At 38.6% G+C, this 22,517-nt stretch overlaps 1 protein-coding gene and 2 pseudogenes across 2 annotated transcripts in view; 1 reads left to right on the forward strand and 2 right to left on the reverse strand.

Annotated features, from left to right (window-relative positions):
* The first annotated feature begins 440 nt into the window (after nt 1-440).
* TBCA (tubulin folding cofactor A) overlaps nt 441-22,517 on the forward strand; it is a 75,617-nt gene continuing 53,540 nt past the window's right edge. The window contains exon 1 of one of the 2 annotated variants that reach the window (XM_049108354.1): nt 441-620. In XM_049108354.1, coding sequence (XP_048964311.1) covers nt 462-620 — 159 coding nt within the window. In that variant the 5' untranslated portion in view covers nt 441-461. The remainder of the gene's footprint in view (nt 621-22,517) is intronic. The other variant, XM_025437262.3, reaches the window with a different exon arrangement.
* LOC112653273 (60S ribosomal protein L17-like) lies at nt 9,694-10,265 on the reverse strand (annotated as a pseudogene).
* Nucleotides 13,931-14,630, reverse strand: LOC112653274 (ubiquitin-conjugating enzyme E2 N-like; annotated as a pseudogene).

Below are 22,517 nucleotides of genomic sequence, written 5' to 3' on the forward strand. Positions count from 1 at the left end.
AAAAACAGGGACAAAAGTGTAGAGATGGAGTTGGGAGTTGGAAAAGCCGTTCTTTACATCAGAAAAGCTAGGCTGAAAAAAAAAAAAAAGAAAAAAAAGAAAAGCTAGGCTGAGGGAAACTCCTGCAAATCAGCACAAAACTTAGCTCTGAAGTTCTGGAAGTCAAGGCCAAAAGAAAAGCCAATGAAAGCCATTGACTGGCTGAAGGAAGATCCTGGACAGTAGCAAGAGCCCTGGCTGTACAATCTTTTGGTTGTCGCCCCTCCCCCCTCCCGTCCTCCCCCCCTCCTCTCCTCCCTGCCCCTCCCCTCCCCCCTCCTCTCCTCCCCTCTCTTCCTCCCTCCCTCCTCCGGTTCTCCCCCTCTTCCCCCCTCCCTCTCGTCCTCCCCCTCCCGTCCTCCCCCCTCCCCGCCCCGCCCCTTCGGCGTGGTCTGGCTGCGGGGCGGCGCCGGGGTCTGCGCATGCGCGCGGGGCCGCGGCGACTGCGCCGACACGACCGCGTCCTCGGCGTCGGCTCCCTCCGCGGCTCCCCGGGCCTCCACCCCTCCTCGCGGCGCTCGAGGGACCATGGCGGATCCTCGCGTCAGGCAGATCAAGATCAAAACCGGCGTCGTAAAGCGGTAAGGAGCGGCGGGCGGCGCTCACGCCAGCGCCTCCTGTGCGGCGGCCCGAGAGGCCGGGCGCGGCCAGGCCCGAGGCGGGCTCCGGGCCTCCCCGGGGGCTCCGCGGCGGGCGGGCGGGCGGGGCGGGGACGCGTCGGGGCGGGAGCCCGCGGGCCGGGACTCCCCGGGACCCCCCGCCCCCCCTCGCCTCCCCTCGCCTCCCCTCGCTCCGGGGAACCGAGCCGTTGGGCGCGGTGGGCGGCGCGGCCCCACCCCTGGGGCGCCGGCGGGGGCGGCCCTCCTTGCGCCGCTCGGCTGCGGGAGGCGGTGCAGCCCGCGACCTGCCGTGGGGCCTGGAAGCCGGCCCCGGAGTTGGGGGGACGCGTTGTTGGGGCAGCGGGACTCGGCGTCCCGGAGCGGGGGCGTGAACTTGCAGCGCGCTCCTCAAACTTGTGCGGCCTGCGTGCCCCGCGGGGGCCCCGGAGCCGTGCGGGGCCTGCAGGATGCCCCCCCCCGGCCGGAGTCCCGACGGGTGCTGACGCCGCCGGCCTCTGCGGCTCGGACCCAAGGCCATCCATCACACTTCTGGATGAGGCCTCCTCGGAGGAGAGCTCAGCAGCCCCCTGAAGAAGCAGGTGGTTTTACAGTAGAAATAAACGTCTGATCCTAGCCGCCTGGCTGCTTCCTCTCTGCCCACCTTTCCTCCCTTTGTTGATGTTTCCATCCGAGGAAGGACGAGGCAAAGGGAAGAATAAATTCACTTACTAAGATCCTGCCCCTGTGCCTTAGCACAGGCTTGCTCTGTACTTTCCTAGAAACTATTGTTAAGGCAGTAAGAAGATGCTAAGAGTAGTAGTTAAATGCACAACCCTTTTTCAGCTGAGGCTGGGTTGAGCTCTTGATTCTGCCATTTATTATGTGTTGTTAGGTACATTACGTTGCACCGTGCCTCAGTTGCCTCATCTGTAAAATGGAGTCAGTATCCACCTCATGTAGTGGTTGCATCTGCTGTTTAATACAGTATGTGGCACATAGTGAGTGGCCACTAAGTGTTAATAGTATTGTTTGTGTTCCTGTTTTACAATGAAAAAAAATTAAAAAAACAAACAAAAAACAAATGAGAAGCTGAGGTTTAATGAAGTTAAAATAGAAAAACTTATGCTAGTTAAGTGGCAGAACAGGGAAGAGGAGTTTCTGATCTACAACTATTTCCAGCTGCAGTGCTCCAAAGTATTTAAAAGATGTGTGAAATAGGGGAATTGACATGTATGATTGAAAATATAAGTAATCTGCACTGTCACTCACACTAGAATTCTGTGTTCGCATTTGCTGGATTCTGATTATGTCATTTTAGTGAATCTATTTGAGAAGTACCACGGTATTGTGGGGAGTGCTTTAGGCCCAAACTCAGAGAAAGGACTCCTAATGGTAGTTTTCTGTTAATTACCTATATGATCTTATCATTTCTCGTCCTAATGACCTACACCAGTTTATAAAATTAGTTCTAGTAGCTATATGCTTATTAAACAGATTCTAAGGGCGCATGGGTGGCTCAGCAGTTGGGCGCCTGCCTTCCGCTCAGGTCGTGATCCCCGGATTTGGGATCGAGTCCCACATCGGGCTCCCTGCATGGAGCCTGCTTCTCCCTCTGCCTGTGTCTCTGCCTCTCTCTCTCAGTCTGTGTGTCTCATGAATAAATAAGTAAATCGTAAAAAAAAAACAAAAAAAAAACAAAAAAAAAACCCCAGATTTTAGAGAAAATATAGCTAGCTAAGTAATTAATAAGCTGTTTTTAGGCTTTCAAAAATTCTCAAGTACATATGGAAACACCTTGGAAATAAAGTTTGGTTTTCAATTTATTTCAATAGTAAAGCATTATCAAACTTTAATTTTGATTCTTTGTACTTCAGTACAAAAAACATTGTTTTTGTGAAACTCCTTCATAATTTACTATTAAAATTTACATATTTATTCAAGTTGCTTATAAATTTCTGGAAATGCCTACCACAGATTTTTGTCATGGCTTTTCTAATGACATTTTGGTGTAGAGCTTCCCCATTTGTACTAAGATTCGTTCTTTAAAAAACCTAAACTTCTATTTTAAGTGTTAATTATGAATATTTTACCTTAGTAGACAACTGTCTAAATCTATAAATAGTATTCCCTGTCTCTCTCCTGTTATTTTTTGCAAAAAAGTTATTTAATATGACTTTCCATCTGTTGCCTTAGTATCCTATTTTTAAAATTCTACATCTTCAGCAAAGAAAAAAGTAGATAATGCAGATACAGCGGCAACATATTACTAATTGTTAGGACTGAATGATCATGAGCTTCATTATGTTCTCTATATATGTTTAAAATTTTTCATAATAAAAAGGTCTTCAAAGGTATGCATTTCTCTTCCAAATTTAGTTTCAAAGTCTTCTTGATTAGTTTCATGATTCAGACATGTTCTTGGTTTTGTAAGTAGGCTTCTATTCATTGGTTCCTTAAAGCAATGGTCTAAAAACCGGTTTCTGTTCTTAGCACCTTTTTTTTAGTCAAATGTTCATTTCCCATAGCTTCATTTCTCTTCAGAAGGCCACAGTTTTATTTGAAAGAAGAGATTTAAGATCATCATTTCTGTCTCTAATTCCTTCAGTTTTTCTCTGCAGGAGTTGAGATCCATTAGAATTATATTCTAGTTGTTAGTCCTAGAGTTCAGTTTTGATGACTGTCCTAGGGACAGTGGATTCTTAGAATTTGGTGTCTAATCAATCTGCTAGAATACTTCAGATGATTCAGAAGTTCCCTGCAGTGGGTTTCAGTAAGAAATCTGGCCAGGGAGGTGGAATGTTATGAGATCATGGAAATAGGCAATAAGTAGAGGACGGTATTTGGCAACAGAGAGGTCAGTGAATGAAAGATGCGAGTTTCAGCATGTTGGCAAAATTGTGAAGGCACTCTAGTGATGGCAGCCACATTAGGAAAGTAGGAGCAAGTATCAAGGGCTTTACGCCCTAAGGAAATAGGTAGAAGCCTCACAGCACCCTGGACCTAAAGAAACTTTATCTCATATAGTAACAAAGGGAAAGGATCCGATTGCTGGAAATAGATTTTAAGAGAGAGGTGTTAGAACCCTAGAACAAGGAAAGAGTCCAGATACTAGAATGGCTTTTAAGGTAAGAGACAGCAGTGAGGCTAACTTGGTACTGAGCCTCTGACTCAAGGACTCCTTAAAAATCCCCTCCCAGTTACAGGATTGTTTTTCCAGAGCTAATTATGGCTGTTAGAGATGAGTGCAGTTTCTTCAAGCAGCAGCCTTTGTTCATGTGTGACTCATTATTTAATGAGTATTGGTAGATTCGAGTCTGGAAGGTGCTTTTTAAAGATATAGATCCATGTGTCAGGCAGATTGCTAGACCTACTAATACCTGTCACTGGGTCATAGCTAGTGTAATAGCCCTAGCAGGGAGTTACCAAACACCACTCCTAAGTTTTCTTTCTATTTGCAGAACTGAGAGCCCCCCCCCCCTTTATTTTTATATATTTTAGGCATCAGTTGTCCCAGTTTACCTGGGATTGAGGGGTTTCTAAGATGTAGAATCTTCGGTGCTATGCTGGGAAAGTCTCAGGCAAACCAGGATGATTCGTATTAGTACCTCTTCTGTAACTAGCTAACATAGCACTGTTTTGTGTGTGTCCTGATTTATTTGGAGACTATTTGCTGATAATACAACTCTGAATTGCATGATGTACCTTAAATTAAAATTTAACTATGTCCTATAAATATGAATCCTTGCCAGAGTAATTTTCTGTGTTAAATTGTTAGTGATTTAGAAAATAACTTTAATTAAAGTAGAAGAAAATATATATAGGCTCAGTGTTTTTAATGTTGATACGGTATTTCAGTGCAGTGACCTATGTCTACCATAAATTCCCAAGTAAGATTTGTGTTTATAAAATAAGTGGTTGGTTGTTTTTTTTTAAACTAAATTTATGGTAAATACAAGAAATGCTTCTGCAAAACCAAAATGTTGTCATGCATTTAACATAAAAGTTTATTTAATAACCTTAAAGCCAACCTATTTTCAATAAAGCTCACTAAACTGGCCCACTGGTGAGTGAATTAATTGATTAAAAATACTTTCTTAACTATATCTTTTTATAACCATTTTAGATTGGTAAGGGTTTAAAATCTAACATGAACAAAGAGTGTTAGGGCATTGAAATAGCACTGACATTGGCCCATAGTTTTCCTCTGATTAAATGAAAGTGACACCAGTAGATTAGAATGAGACTAGGACAATTCACACTGCAATTGTGTTAGTTTAACTTTAACAATCTTTTAACACTCTTGTTTAAATGTAGCTGACATACCATAATTACAAATCTACAAGCCTTGATTATAGAATTTTACATCATGAATCAGTGGGGAAATTGTATTGATTTCTTTTTTTTTTAGAGCAAGTACCTTTCCCAAACTGTCGCATCTTCCTAAGTTTGTCTATACCATTACCTCTGATGTACAATTGTGTATGATACATATATACTCTGTACAGCAGACCTAAAAACATAAAAGGTAAGTAAAATTTTCATGTTACTAGATATATATTTGTATATAAAGTATATAACATACTATATTGACATACATTGTTATGTATACTCAATATATATAGCACACTGACATAAAAGTGATAAACAGGAATGACATATATATTGACGTAGATACAGTTCTCTCCCTGTAGTTTTAGTTGTTTATATACTTCTTATACGTAACATAAAGATGGATAGAAGTATGGTAGGCAGTATCTGGGAGAGGTTAAGGACATAGCCCTGAAAATTTCCTGTAAGCTTTAGTAGCTTTTTTATCTTTTCTTCCCACATCATACCCTTTTGATTTGAGTTAAAATAAGTTCAGCCAAAATAGCCAACTTCCTGCCTTGAAATTTGGCCAACTCCTTTTGGAATTTCTGTAATATATTCAGTTCTCCAAAGCAATGGTCAAAGGCACTGTCAAAATGGATTGCAGGTGGTCAGCTCTTCACCACCTTCTGCCAACTACTTGGCAAGCAGTGACTTTTAGAAGCTACACAGCTGGCAGCCAGATGTCTCTTCAAGCTGGAAAGGGAGAAAGCTAAGGCCACTCATGACTGTGGTTTTCCCAACACAAGCTATATTATTCTGTAAGTTGAGTGTGAATGAAGGATCCTTTGACCTGTGTGTGTGTGTGTGTGTGTGAATGTGAATGTATTTTCATTGCATTTTTTTGTTTGGTAGAAAATTTTGAAAATTTGTAGTAGAGGAAGGTTGGAAAATTTTGTTATATTTAGTTCACAACCCTTAGAAATGCTTGGATGTGATTTGTTTATTCCAGTGTTCCATTTCCTATAATGATGCTGCTTTATTGGCCCAAATAGAGCTGATTTTTATTTTGTTATTTTTTTAAGAGAGACTTTAAAAAAAAATTATTTTAGGGAGAGAGAGTCTCAGGCAGACTCCACACTCAGTGGACATCGGCCCGGCACAGATTATGACCTGAGCCAAAATCAAGAGTTGGATGCTTAACCCACCGAGCCACTCAGGGGTCCCTAGACATGATTATTAAATAACATCAACCATACGATCCAAAGATCATTTATTTAGCAGCTTCACTCAGAACCTACATCTATGAGTCATTTGGTATAGTTTGGCACATAATAACTACTCAATAAAAGTCTTCCCAGTGAACAAATGAATGAATGGAACCTTACTCTGTAAGGATTTTTTGATATAATAAGCAGTAGGAAGCCACTGAATCAATTACAGTATGACAGTATAATGGTTACCGTCGTATAATAGTTGGTAATAACTATGGTTATTGTTGCAGTTGAAATTAAACAAATGGATTTCACTGAATACATATTACATGAGACGCTAGGGAAGTTATTTAACCTTTAAAAGCCACAGTTTTCTTAGCTGAAAAATGGGTTAATGATGATACCTTTCTCATATCGTTGTTAGGAGAATTAAGTAAGGTAATCATATAAAGCATTTGGCCCAAAAGCCTGATTGGTAGTAAATGTTTAATGTTAACTGCTGTCATTATTATCATCATCATTTTGTAGACATATAAACAGTGTGGATATAGGACATACAGATGAATGATCCAATACCCTGGAGAGACTGTGAAACTTGCTTTCTTTTAAATTGTGATAAAAATTTGCTTTTTAGTTGTTATGATTGTCTGCAGAGAGAGAAAGGACGAGTATGAAGCATGTGTGTTTAAGTCATCCCTAGGACTTTGTAATGGAATCTTTCTATAAACTTGAGGCAGTGATGCCCTACTTCCCCTAAAAATCTGTTTATATCAGTGACCTTGTGCTCTTAACAGTTTAAAAAATATTGTATCAATATTATTGACACAGTATAACAAAGCCAGTTTCATACTTACTGTACTTCCCTAAAGTTTATTATAAGGAAGAGTAGTCAAGGGATTGAGTTTTTGAGAGCCATTTTTCTAAAATTTAAGATTCACCACAGCTATCAAGACTGACTTTCTTTACCAGAATGTTTATTTTGTGACTAATCATTGAAATCCTTAAGTTGAACTGGATACTTCAAGAGCTGCCCTCTTGGGTTTAGGTGTTCATTCCTGGAATCCGTGCCTGAATCTGTACAGTTTTTAGGTGTCTCATTCAACCAGTCCCAGTAGTTTTTTTGTCTTTTAGCCTCGGCACTCCAGTTAAACTTTCTCTTCCACTTAGGAAGATAGTCACATTTGCCACGGTTTGACTTCTGAAGGTGGTAGACCTTAGAAGGTCTACACAGCAGGGACACGATGTGTATCTTCTTGCTATACTTTCCAAATGAAACGTTCCCTTCCTCATCTCTTTTCTGTGGCAGAGACCAAAGAGCAACATTCTTAAAATTCTAATGCTAGATTACAGGTAATTTCCAAACCCTCCTTTATCTTTTTTGCTTTTATTTTTTTTTTAAGGATTTATTTATCTGAGAGAGAGAGAGAGTGTGCTTGCACAGTGGGGAGGGGCCGAGGGAGAGAGAAACCCAAGCAAACTCCACAGTGAGCACAGAGCCTGACGCAGAGCTTGATCTCACCACCCTGAGATCACAACCTGAGCTGAAATCAAGAAGCTGAGGCCTAAGTGACTGTGAGCACTCCCGAGTTTTTGTCTTTGTTTTTTAACGGAGTTCCCTGTTTGTTGTCATTGAGATCCTTTTAACCTGTGCTAAAGAAGTATCTTAGGGTATCTTGCATATATATGCATATACTTTAACTCAGAGTTTGTCTCTAAAGGTTATCAGAACAAGTAAGCATCTAGTTTTTAACTGAATGATCCTCAGCTTCTAAACGGTACTAAATGGAATGCTTTTCTTATGGCACCCATTGCCTGAAAAACATCTGTACTCTATGAAATTTTTGAAGACCTATAAATCTACTGAATTGTATTTCCGTTTAGGTTACTGGCACAGTATTTGTAATTTTGATCTCCAAACCTAGAATATTAGGTTCTAAGGATTGTGCATTATATTAAGATGTACAAAGATTTTCTTAAGGCCATGCAGTTTTTGTTACCTTTTTAGGGACCACAAGGGTGGTGTCTAACATGTTGTTTTTCACAATGTAGGCATCTAATTCATACTTGTCAGTTGAGTTAAGGAATGGAGGAAATTAGAGAAGTCAGTTAAATAAGCTCAAGAATCTGGAAAAAGAAGTTTGCTTTATAACTAACAGAGATGGAGTAAGTTGATAAATACTCTAGTTAAACTTCACAAGCAACAAAACAGTAAGTAATCACAACCTTCAAAGACTTGTCAGAGTACTCTTATTGGAGAAACGAGATAAGAAAGTGTATTTTATATAACTTTAACATTTGTATATTGCTAAGGAGTTGTTTTGTTATTTTTTAATTTGTAAGAAGAATATCTTCTGGGACTTACTATTTTACTGTATATTATGTTGATACGATTATCCATATTTGTTTTTGCTGTTGTATATTATTTCATTGCATGATAATACTACAATTTATCCATTCTTTGATCAGTAGGCATCTGAATTATTCCCATTACTAACTGTGTTTCAAGACCCCTGGGTGGCTCAGTGGTTAAGCGCCTGCCTTGGCCCAGGGTGTGATCCTGGAATCTCAGGATTGAGTCCCACATCAGGCTCCCTGCCTGGAGCCCTCTGCCTATGTCTCTGCCTCTCTGTGTCTCTCATGAATAAATAAAATCTTTTAAAAATAACTGTGTTTCTATGTACATTCTTATTCATGTCTTTGGTAATGATATATGAGAGTTTTTCTTGGATATTTTTCCAGGAATGGAATTGTCAGGTCATAAGGTATGTTCTTTGTAAAATCATGCCAAATTGTTTTCCAAAGCACTTGTACCATTTGTATTTTCAGCTGCATTGTATGAGAGTTCCTTTTGTTGATCCACATCCCCTCCAAAGCTTGATAGACCTTAATTTTACTCTAATACTGGTTTTTATTATCATTTTGTAGAAAAATTATTTTTTTTCAGCAAGTATCCCCACAGATGAAGAGGAGAGTAAAGGAGGAATGAGGCTTCAGTCCCCAATGTGCTTAATCACTTCCTTCTTCCTTGTGCAGAATAATGTATATGCCTCAGGCAACCCAGGGTTTTCTTGCCTGGTAGAAGGGGTGGGTAGTTCTTTGGAAAGACCCTTTGGAAAGTTGTCCATTTCTAGGACACTGCAGTTAGTATAGAATGCCTGGGGAGTGAGGGGAGGCTTGAAGGTGGAGGTTTGGCTAATGGGTCCTGAAAACCTGCTTGGTGCAGGGTTGAGCAGGAACTAAGGCTAGAGAATAGAGAAGGCCAACAATATTACTTTCCAAAAGACCTTTTCCATGTTACTGTATTAATTCTTTTTGTTTTTTTCCCCCACTTTTATTGAGATATATTTGACATATGACATTGGTCCAAGGTGTACAGCATAATTATTTGATATATGTGTATGCATAGCAAAATGACTACCACAATAAGTTTAATCACCTCACAAATTTTTTTCTTGTGATGAGAACTTTTAAGACTACTCTCTTAGCAACTTTCAGATATATAATACAATATTTTCGGTTTTTTGTTTTTTGCATTTATTCTATGCAGAATTTACTCCTGGGCCATAAGTTTTTGTTTCTTCAGTTTCTTCTGGGATATCTTTTTCTTCTGTGCAACCTCCTCTTCTGGTTTAGGAACAGTCTGCTCTTTTTCAGTAAGAATCCTCTCAATGTGCCAGGGAGAGCTCATGAATGGGTTAATCCGGCTATGAGCCCTGTAATTTCTACGTCGCATCTTGGGGGCTTTGTTCACTTGGATGTGCTCAATGACTAGAGAATCTGCATCTAAACCCTGAAGTTCAGCATTACTCTCTGCATTTTTAAGCATGTGCAGTAAAAATTCAGTACTCTTCGTGGGCCACCGACCCCGTGTCCAGCCCTACTATTCAGCCTGTGCACACCTACCAACTCCACCATTGTAGCGACGTAATGGCACTCATTGCTTCTGCAGAGCGACATCTTTCAGACACTTGGTGGCTTTTCGGATATGCATATTCTTGATGGCCTGGGCAGTTTCATGCATGTTCTTAAAGTGAACACGAAGATTTGAACCTCTCGACTTGCATGGTTTTATAGGGTTTTCTGGGTCCAGCGAGTAGCGAACCATTTTTGGAGGTCACCTCAGGCCATTTGGGGGAAAAGCTATAATACAATATTGTTTTGATAGTAACTATATATCACCATGCTGTACATTGTATTCCCCCCAGAACTTATTTATAAATGGGAGTTTTCACCTTTTGACTACTTTTACCTATTTTCCCCCACCCTTATTTTTCGTGGTCACCAATCTGTTCTCTATTTCTTTTTTTTTTTTTTTATTTATGATAGTCACAGAGAGAGAGAGAGGCAGAGACACAGACAGAGGGAGAAGCAGGCTCCATGCACCGGGAGCCCGACGTGGGACTCGATCCCGGGTCTCCAGGATCGCGCCCTGGGCCAAAGGCAGGCGCCAAACCGCTGCGCCACCCAGGGATCCCTGTTCTCTATTTCTAAGAGTTTGGGTTTTTTTAGATTCTACATAAAAGTGAGATCATACAATATTTCCCTTTCTTTTTCTGGCTTATTTCATGGAGCATAATGCCGTCAGTGTCCATTTATGTGTTGCAAATGGCAGGATTTCCTTTTTGTATTTGAATAATGTTCCATTTTATATGTATATATACAGTTGACCCTTAAACAGTGTGGGGTTTGAGACATTGGCTTTCCCAGTGTCTTCAAGTACAGTTGAAAATCCACATAAACTTTTGATTCTTGCAAAACTTTACTAATAGCCTACTATTGACCAGAAGTCTTACCGATAACAAACAATTAACATGTGTTTTATATGTTATATGTATTATATAATGTATTCTTACCATAACATATGCTAGAGAAAAGAAACTTATTTTAAAAATCATAAGGTAGAGAAAGTACATTCACAGTACTATACTATATAAGAAAAAAAAAGCTCGCATATAAGTGAGCCCATGCAGTTCAAACCGTTGTGTTTCAGGGCCAGCTTATATACAGCAACACATTTTCTTTATCTCTTCGTGTGTCACTGGAGGTTTAGGTTGTTTCCATGTCTTGGCTATTTAAATAATGTTGCAGTGATCATGGGAGTACAGATAACCTTTTTGAGATAGTGATATCTGTTCATTCTGATACTTTACGTTAAGTTTGGCACAGCACTTGTAGAAAAGAATTTTAATTTATTCTTGGTAATGTTTAATTTTTAACTTATACAATAAGTTTTGTTATTGTCATTATTATAGGTTATAAAATCTAGCAGATATGCATACCCTTAATCTTCTCTACTTGTCCCCCCAACCAAAAGCAAGGTGTTTATTTCCATTCATTTATATTCATTCATGTTTTATTTTATATATCCTATGTAGGTCTCAAAATAGATAGTTTTTAAAATTTATAACACTTTAAACTGTCATGGCATTTCTAGTGTTAGATGAATTAAATAAAAGTAGTCTCAGGAGCTAACTTTGGCTTTTGTTCATAAAAAGAATAATTCTTCTAATGATATTCTGGGTTTTTTTTTTATTTTTTTAAGATTTTATTTATTTATTTATTTATTCATGAGTGACACAGAGAGGGAGAGACAAAGGCAGAGGGAGGAGCAGGCTCCATGAAGGAAGCCTGACATGGGACTCGATCCCAGGACTCCAGGATCACCTCCTGGGCCAAAGGCAGATGCTCAACCTCTGAGCCACCCAGATGTCCCTGATTTTCTGTTTTTTAAATGGGCAGTATTACACATAATACTTTGTGATAACTCTGGATCTGCATTTCAGACATCTTGTGGTGAACCCTGTGGCTTCTTCCTCAGTATCTCTTTTTTCTTGTCTTGTTATTTGCTTGCATTTTCATGCCAGTATCCATTATCTTTACCCATGTACACATAGCCCATGTTGTTTAGGAAACTGCTCTACCTCCATCTTTTTTTAGCCAATCAGATTCCATTTCCTGGTGACAAATTGATTTGTGTGATTTAGGCTGATCTAAACAAGGTACATTTCAGAGCTCTTAGAATTCTGGCACAGAGTACTCTGTGGCTGGCAGCCTTTCTTTAGTACCCGGAGAATCTGGCTTTGGGATGAAACTTGTATTATGGATGGCAGAATGACATACCAAGGGAAATTTCTTGATGCTTTTGTTAACTGCTGAATCAGACAACCTTGAAGTATATCCTCCCTTGGATTGTAGTTACACAAGCCAAAAAATTCCTATGGTGTTTAAATTCCTTGAATTGAAATCATATTACTTGCACTTGAGTAGTAATTGAGATGCTTACTCTAATTTCCCTTTTTTTTTTTTTAAAGATTTTATTTATTTATTCATGATAGACACACACAGAGAGGCAGAGACACAGGCAGAGGGAGGAGCAGGCTCCATGCAAAGAGTCTGACGTGGGACTCGATCCTGGGACTCCAGGATCATGCCCTGGGCAGAAGGCAGGTGCCCAAACCGCTGAGCCACCCAGGCTGCCCATTACTCTAATTTCTAACTTCTGTATACCTTTGTATAACATAAGGGGGAGTTTCCTTCACTGAGCTGCCTAGAGATTGCCTTCTCTCTTCTTTGTCTCTCTCTCTTTTTGTTAATTTCTTTTTATTTTTCAGACAACACAAACATACTTATTCACATTTTTAGGAGGTAAAAAAAATAGCAGATTCCAATGCTTTATGCATGCTCAGGGCCCGCTTATAAATACTCCATTCAGTGATATCCTAACACAAGTTTGCATCAGTGAAAAGAAACTGGCAAAATCCACCTCTTGCCATTCAACATGTCATATGGTGAAGACCAAAACAGAATGTTCCATCAGTTTTAATTTTTAAATATGATTGTCACATTGGGAAAATGAAATAAACACAGTAAAATAAACTGTACAAAGGCAAGGTAGAATAACAAAAAATATTTTACTAAAACATAAGATTTTTTTTTTAATTTTTATTTATTTATGATAGTCACAGAGAGAGAGAGAGAGAGGCAGAGACATAGGCAGAGGGAGAAGCAGGCTCCATGCACTGGGAGCCCAATGTGGGATTCGATCCTGGGTCTCCAGGATCGTGCCCTGGGCCAAAGGCAGGCGCCAAATCGCTGTACCACCCAGGGATCCCTAAAACATAAGATTTACAGAAGTTTCCAGACAAGCCATACAAAATGGTCACAAGCTTTTTCTTGAAGGAAGGATTCTACCCTTGACAACAAAGTCACAATGTTATTAGGGCTGTGATGTTTGTTTAATGTTCCCATTTTGGTTCAAACAATCAAGCTTGTCCATCTATAGTGTCTAAATAAAGTTAGACTTGGCTAGAGAGCATATTCTAAAGAACTGGTTAGCTGCTTTTAACCGATGCAATTAGATCACCATAAAAAGGGGGAAAGGAGCCCATAAAATTAAAATCAAACTACCTCTCCCCCTCAAAAATTATAATAAAGAAAAACACCCACACATCTGCAGCTAACCCTGACAACTACCTTCATTCACAGTGCTTTATACTTAAACCATGATGGGGGAAATGAATAAAAGCAGAGAGGGGCCACTGCTTTTAAATGTTTCGCAACAATCCAGATGGTACTTCTAGCCTCTGCTCATGCTTTACAACAGTGAATCAGGACAAGACATAGATTTGCTTATGTGCATTTAATCACCAAAGGACTGAAGATATCTGGGCTTTTATTCTGTAATGTTTCTGAGACTGTGTCCATTAAATGCAGACAAAAAAGGAAGAAGTCTTGGCAGAACAGGAGAAGTGATGCACACTTGATCAGATCGATTTTATATATTATTCGTGGCATAAAGCTTAGTCCATGCTCTAGCTGTTTCTGTGGCTTGGGCTTCCTTGGTCTTCCACTGCTCTGCTACATCATTTGCTAACGGATCATCTGGATTGGGAGCACTTAACAAAGCCTGGATCGAAAGCAGAACTGTGTGGATCTGCAGTGCTGGGGACCACTTATCTTTCAAAATATCTAATCATATTCTTCCCAACTTGTCTACATTAGGATGATAAATTTTGGTCATGAAACGTACTTTAGGGGCTGCCATTGGGTATTCTTCTGGAAGGAATAGTTCAAGTTTAAAAGTCCCTTCCTCAAAGGGGGAATTCTGGAGGCCAGCAATGACCACATGAAAATAATGGGCGTTGCTCTCATCTGGTTCTGCTTTAATGCCAAGAACTGGTTCTCCAGCAAATGCTGGGTTTCCTTGATAATCCGGCGGGTCAGCCCGGCCATCATGTCAGATCCCGAGTTCGGCCTCTGCTCTCGACTTTCTCTTTTTGTTAATTTCTGTCTCACGCTCTCTTTTGTCTTTCTTTTTGTAAATTCTTTGCCGCTTTAGGCTCAACTTTGGCCCCTGTTTGCCTCCATTTCAGTGTCCTATTTGACGTCTTATCCTCTCTATAAGAAATAGGGAAGGATACTCCACTCCTTCAACCCTCCTTTTCACCTCCCAGATCTTTTTGTCCAGTTCAGAGCTATTTGGTTATTGGGAGATGGAAGAGAGAAGAGGAGAAAGCGAAATGTCAGATTAACCTATTTTGCCTTGAAATCCCAACAACCCTTTTTTCTTAGAGTCTCTGCCCTTCTGTCTCCTCCTACCTCCTGGGAGATAAAAGTGTCACCACTTCTGTGGCAAGGACTGTAAGGAATTAGGAGGCATTCTTGGCATCCAAGTTGAAATTCTGATTTTTTTTTTCTTATTTAAAGATTTTAATTTTTTATTCATGAGAGACAGAAACAGAGAGAGAGAGAGAGAGGCAGAGGGAGAAGCAGGCTCCATGCAGGGAGCCCGACGTGGGACTCCATCCGGGTCTCCAGGATCATGCCCTGGGCTGAAGACAGATGCTCAACCACTGAGCCACCCATGTGCCCCTGATTTTTTTTTTTTTCTTATTTAGAAGCCTAGTTATACATAGTATACATAGTATTCTGTCAAAAGTATTTCACACACATTGAATACTTAATAGGGTTAACTAGGCTCTTGTGATACAACTTATAAAACTTAACACCAAGTATAGCATTTTTACAATGGAAAACATATCTACTGAGATCACTAGAACCCTGATCATAATAAACATCTTTGCAGCATAACTGAGGCGCTAGTTGGAAAATGCTTAAGTTATATTGTGTGATAACTTTATCTCATGTTTACTTTAATTTTTTTCAGTCTCTTGCTTTCATATATATTATCAGCCATTCATGTGTCTCTCACTATTCCTCCTTCTAATAACTTCTCTGTACTTCTGCCACTGTTCTTTTGCTACTGCTAATCTATTTTAGGAGAACTCAGACTGTTTCTGCTGATCTCTAGATAGTGATGTGAAAATTGAGATTGCCAGAAGTCTGCTAATTACTGCTTTACTTCAACTAGACTTTTTTTCCCTAGCTACCATAATGTTGTATATTAATCTCCATCTGGATACAAGTTCCATAAGCAGGAATACAGAGGCCTGGCACAAAAATTTTGATAAATATTGTAAAATGAATGAATGATTTACTCTCTGACATTTTAAGCTTCTCGAGAACAGAAAAATGTCCTATTCTTCATTTCCTTTTAATATACTTAATGATACTTTAGAACAGTTTTTTGAACAATTTTCAGAAAAGACCTGGTACAAAACTCCCAAGATACAAAAAGATTTGCAGAAAAACATGAGTCTGCTGCCCCTGTGAACTAGCCACCCAGTTTTGCCCTCTTGAACCGAACTTCATTACTCATTTTTGTGTGTATGTGTATCGTTTTAGAGATATTTTGTGCATGCTCAAGTATTTTACATTTATGTCTTTAAAAACAAAAATGGGGACACCTGGATGGCTCAGCGGTTGAGTGTCTGCCTTCCACTCAGGGCATCATCCTCGAGTCCTGGGATCAAGTCCTCCATCAGGCTCCCCGCAGGGAGCCTGCTTCTCCCTCTGTGTCTCTGCCTCTATTTATATCTCATAAATAAATAAATAAAATCTTTTTTTTAAAAACCCACAAAAATAATAGTATACTTTCTAGACATTGTTGTGCACATTGCATTTTTTGTAGTTCTGTATTAGAACGTGTAGAGGAGCCTCTATTCCTTTTAATGGCTGTAGAGTATTCTGTATGGACATACCGTATTTTTTTAAATCCCCAAAACGGTTTAAAATGATGGACCTCTATATTGTTTCCATTATTTTACTGGTTTGGAAGATTAACTTGTAGAGTAGTGGTAAGACAAAGGAAAAAGACTTTGAGTTTCTAGCAAAAAGTAAGAAGGTAAATATTGATAGGGAACTAACTAAAGGAAGTTAAGGGCTAATCAGTAAAGTTTGTTATGTAGATTCCTCTTGTGCCATTTCTGGAGTTGTGTCTGGTGATTAACTCTGTCCTCTGGTAGAAAAGGGAGGGGAGACACAAATTTATGTCCTGCTTTTAGGTAAACGGGAAGGACTTCTTATATCTGCTTTTTCTCACTTAAATCAATTCAAAATTGAATTGATGCCAAAGTGGCACATTTTGGGGTGGCATATCTGCTATGCTTCCCTGGCTTAGTGATATTTGTGTTTTAAATACTGCAAGTTAGCCTCTAAAGAGTTATAATTCCACTAATGATTTAATACATTATTTTCTTAACATACAATTTAACACCCTTGTCTGGAAGAATAAAACTGTATGAGTTGAAATGCATATTGTTTAGATTTTTTAGGAAAGTACTTTCCACATTGTTGAAAATGGCAAGAATGTATGTGGCATGCAGGTATGCTAAACAATTTAAATTCATTTCACTTCTAAATATAGCCCTAAAAGGAGAAAATCTTTTCCTTTGAAACACTTAAGGGGCACAGCTGATAAAGTAAGATTAAAGATTCTCTCTCTTGTTTCTCTCTCTCTTTTCCTCTTGTCCTTCCTCTTCTTCCCCATTTGCCACCCCCCCCCCCCCACACCCAAACAGACAAGAAGGGTAGATGGTTTGTTCAGGATTACTCAACTAATTATCCGTAGAGCCAGAGCTGGAAAACTTTCTGAAATTGCTACATTATGCTCTAATCAGAATGACTTTTCTATTCTAAGCTCTAAAAAAAAAAAAAATTAAGTTTAATTTTATTCAAAGTTTGGTCCTTGAAAGTAGGTTCAGGGCAGCCCAGGTGGCTCAAGGGTTTAGCGCCGCCTTCAGCCCAGGGCGTGATCCTGGGGACCCAGGATCGAGTACCACGTCAGGTTCTCTGCTTCTCCCTCTGCCTGTGTCTCTGCCTCTCTCTGTGTGTGTCTCTCATGAATAAGTAAATAAAATCTTAAAAAAAAAAAAGGAAAATAAGTTCAGTAAACTTTAACCATAAGACATTTTTCAGTTTTATTGAAAATTTGAATTTAATGAAATTGAAATTTTTAGAATTTCAGTTTTTAAACAATAGATTTATGATATCTAAAGAACAACTATTGGTTATACTAGACCTAAGTTAGTTTAATAACCAGGCCAGCTTTACTTTGTGAACATTCATTTTGTATTCTGTTCTACATTAGTAATCTTACTAGGAAAGCACATGAATTGCTTTGGTTTCTGAGAAGATTAATCTTGATTTCTCCCCACTGGAGAAATTTTGGAGATTACATTTATATTGTTGAAAATTATAAGGTAGAAAAGATTAGGTATATAGATGTGCTGAACAATTTAAATATTGAACAGAGTCCTCAAAGGAAAAAACATTTTTCAAATACACATGTAAAATTGGAAAACCTAAAATCTAAAGAAAAATACAAATAGAAACTTTATGTTTCAAACACTATTGCCAAAGAATCTTTCTGGCCAGATAGACTAAGAAGAAGCAGAAAAAACTTTAAAAGACCAATAGCACCTTGCTAATAAGGACTAATAGATACTTAAACTGATGAAAGTGATTCAGACAACAGCATATTAACCCCCTACTGTGCCATGTTTTAAGCTGTTAATAGACATTAGCCTTTTAAAGAAAGACTAACACTTTTATTCGTTTTCTAAGCTTTTGATACATTAGTGAACTGTTAGAGCCACTTGGTATATTTGATTCTTGTAAGTCAGTGCATTTTCCAGAATACTTTTAAGAAAAGCTAACTGCTCTGAAACTTTAGATTTTGCATAGTCTCTGATTTCTTAATATAATTAAGAAATAACTTTACATTTTGATTACTATAACTATTTTTTGTAGAAGTTATACAGGAAGAATAAATACTAATGTTTTTCACTGACAGAGAATGTTAAGTATGAGAAAATGATCATTATTAGCTTTGGACTTTAAAAAAATTTTTTTAAATTTATGTATTAAGGCCAGAATTTTTTCAAAAAATTTCCAGTAGTAGTATGTCAATTAAAATATAAATATAATTAGTTATTTTCCATAAATGCATGTAATTCTTAAAGATGTAGCCTTGAGCTATATGTATGTAAAAATGAGAAGGAAGGACTTTAAAAGTGTGATTTACTGTAAAATGTAAATAAACTTTGATATTGACTTCTTACTAATTAGAATAGTAATTTAATTTTTTGGTTGCATTGCTTTTTTTAGAGATTGCATTAGCAGTTTTTTAGAGATTAATAGTTTTTGGATGTTCTATGTCTTGTGTTTCATAGTAATCTCAACTACAAAGCTAGTAGAGATTTGATGTGGTTGTAGAACAATTACAATTTTGTCTTAAATTAATTGATTATGTAACAGAAGTAAATGTTGAATATATTGACTGGATTAAATCATGTGATGTAGGTGATTTGGATAAGTTAATTTACAAAAAAATTGGGACTTTGATAATTCTTTATTTTATTTTTTTTTTTGATAATTCTTTAAAGTAAAAACAGAAGCAGAGTATTTAATTTGTCCAGACGGTACATTTTTTGTGATCACAAAAATGAATGCGAATATACAGAATGCATTTCTGTTATTTCTCATGCCTATTTGAAACCAAGGGGGAAAAATGGAGTAAAATGCTTAATTGAGAATGCCTTATAAAGTTTGTGAACTTGTATCATAACTACCAAGTTAATATCTGAAGAGCAGGTTTAGGTCTAAGAATTGAGTTTATTATTGAAGGGAATATTGAGGCATAGCTTTTTTGGCTAGCATTAGTCTTTTGATTAAGAAGATCAAGTTATACCAGTCGATCTTCTGTATCCTGGAATAGGTGTTTTCTATGAAGTTAAGATAGGGACGCCTGGGTGGCTCAATAGGTTAAGTGCCTGACTCTTCATTTCAGCTCAGGTCATGATCTCAGGGTTTTGAGATCGAGCCCCATATCGAGCTCTGTGGTAGGCGTGGAACCTTAAGATTCTTTCTTTCCTTCTCCCTCAATCCCCACCACTCTCTCCTCTAAAAAAAAAATTAATTAAAATAAGATAAATCCCCTTTTCCATATTATTTTAATATCAAATTCTCCAATTTAATGTCTCACTTAGCTGGAGTTTTGTTTTCATAAATCAGAAATAGTAGAAACAGTGAACAGATCTTGAATGGCAAGTTTAAGATGATTCTGAAGGCTGAAATTCCCTACTGAGAACCAATTAGATAAAAACTGTTCATTCTTCATATGCAGTTTTACTACTGTTGGAGCAACGGTATCAATAGATTTGGAGAGACCAACAATCAGTTCTCTTCCCAGCAGCAAGCATACAGAAGTTCGTCTTCCTTTTAGTTTTATTTTTTTTTATTTTTTATTTTTTTAAGATTTTATTTATTTATTTATTCATGAAAGACTGAGAGACAGAGAGAGAGAGAGCGCCAGAGACAAAGGCAGAGGGAGAAGCAGGCTCCATGCACCGGGAGCCCGATGTGGGATTCGATCCCGGGTCTCCAGGATCGCGCCCTGGGCCAAAGGCAGGCGCTAAACCGCTGCGCCACCCAGGGATCCCCTTCCTTTTAGTTTTAAATGGGCACTACAGCACTTGAAAATCCTTGTCTGAAAAAAAAAAAAAAAAAAAAAAAAAAGAAAATCCTTGTCTGTCTTCTCATGGGAAAAACATTTTCCAGTAAGCAGAGTTGAACAGTTTTGGTGAGATAAGATATGAGATGCTAACTGGTACCACCCTATTAGCTATTAGTAACTACTGTGAATCTGGACTATGATAAATTTTCCTATGCCTGAGGATTCCTTTATTTGATTTATCTCAACATCATTGAACATTTGCTGTTGTAAGGTACTATGCCAAATATTTGCCATTGTTCCCCAGAACTTTGTTGTTATATTTTTGCCAAAAGCAACCCCCTATACTATCAGCAATTCTTAGTTGGAAATGCTGTGTAACACATAACATGTGCTATCCTAACTTAACATCCTTAACATCAGATGTTCAAGTATATATACTCATTGTGAAAATTCAGAGTAGTGTCTTCCTTCCTTATTTGAGGTAAAATTGTGAAGTTAGTGATACTTCATTTAGAATTTAGTGGTATTACACTTAGATAAACTAAGTTTGTACCTGAGTTACGTTGATTTTAGTAGTAAAGACGGTATTTTGGATTCCTAATATTATAGCATTGTTCTGAATTTCAAATAAATATAATGCAAGTATTGCTTTGAAATCAATAAGAGATGAGAAAAAGGCTGAAAAGGGAAAGGCAGTCATATCATTTTATAATTGACTTGCTAAATACTAGTGTTTTCTGCTTCTAAAATTTCTTTTCATTACCTCCTGTCCCCACCTTTAGCTTCCTTTTGCTTATTTTGGCAACATAAAAAGGTGTGGAAATAGCAATGTTAGTTGATACTTTTTTTAGCTTGTGCTGTGTGCCATACGTTAGCTAAATACTTCATGTGTGTGTCATTTGAGAGCTTGTTTGGAGGTTTTATCAGGGGAGCGCAGCTTCTCATATATCCTTGACTGAAGAATGGTTCTCCTCTTCTGGGGATTGTCGTCGTCTTTGACCAAGTGTGCAGCTTTTGGAGGGATGCACATGGAGTGGTGAGGGAGGAAGGGGACACCCGCCCAGACAGCCAGATCAGCTGAATCAACCCTGGCGATCAGTGGGGTGACAAATGTCACAGCCAGATCACTCTCACATCTCATGTGTGTGTTTCATTTGAGCTTCATAGTTCTTATGTGAAGTAGTTGCTGTGAGCCTCATTTTATAGATGAGATTGAGGTGTTTTTTTTTTTTTCCAGGTGAAATTGAGTTTAAGTAATTTGCCCCCAAATAAACAGCTAGGAAGTAGGTAGACCCAGGATAGGAGCACCTGTTGGGTGATCCCAATGCACTGACCTTTTTATACTTTGACAAATTTGTAAAAGGGCTAAGACTGACTAGGTTAATGGATGTAGATGGATGAGTAACATGTTCTGTGTTCTAGGAGCTTGTGGTACTAAGGAAAGACAAAAATCATGTAATTAAGACAATATTTACTGAGCCTAGACAAGGTTATGACAAACTGCTTGCAAGTCAGGGTTTTTTCAGTCTTGGCACTTTTGATATTTTGGGCTTAATAACTTCTTGGCTGGGTGCTGGGGAAAGCTCCTTTACATTGGAGGGTTTTTAGCGGCATCCGTAGTCTCTATCCATTAGATGCCAGTATCACGTGCATGTGCACGCGGGCGCACACACACAGACACATTTTTGTATGTGAAGAAGAACTTGTGGTGGCCATGAGCATGGAACTTGAAGACCTCTATAGAGAGAGAGTGTAATTAAGTATGAGTCCAGCTACTGGACTGTGAAATCTGACGCTACATTTTTCCCAATGCCGTGCTTCCCATGAGCTGATAACAGCCAATGGTATACAGACTTTTTCTTGGATGATACGGGATTTCCCTAATGACTTTGGCCTGAGGATTCCCTAGTGGCCTTGCCAGACCTTCTTAAAACCGCATGGCAGTCTAGGAGGCTACCTCTTAAACTTTCATTGGTCTTTCCTGCACTCGGGTCAGGCTTGTATCTTGGTCTGATGACTCTTCTAGCCTCCTCCAGCTCCCTTCTCATTTTTCTCTCTCATGGGTATTTGCACTGATAAAATCCTTACAAATTCAATACCATGTTAATGTTTTCTGGCTAACAAATTGAGTGACTTTCAAAAGGATATACAGGTATGAAGCAGCAGAATGAATTCTGCAATCTAGAGTTTAGATCTGTTTGTGCATACTTCTAACCATTATATGCTATCTTTTAGTAAGGCAGTACTTTTGACTCTGACATTTCTTTCTCCTAGTCAGTGTTTTGAGTCTAATGATATAAAATATCATAGTTCGTAGTTCATTATCAAATCTTTAAGAATTCCTAATAGCCCAACTAAGAGTTTTCTGGCTGTTGATCATCATGTTGATAGATGATGACATGGAATTGGAGAAAATATTATAGACAGTATATGTTTTGTTGAGGGATGTGTTCTGAGATTTTCTCAAATGCCCAAATTTGCAAACAGTAATTTTCTTATATT

Source organism: Canis lupus, chromosome 3 (genome assembly GCF_003254725.2).
Source record: "Canis lupus dingo isolate Sandy chromosome 3, ASM325472v2, whole genome shotgun sequence".
Lineage (NCBI taxonomy): Eukaryota > Metazoa > Chordata > Mammalia > Carnivora > Canidae > Canis > Canis lupus.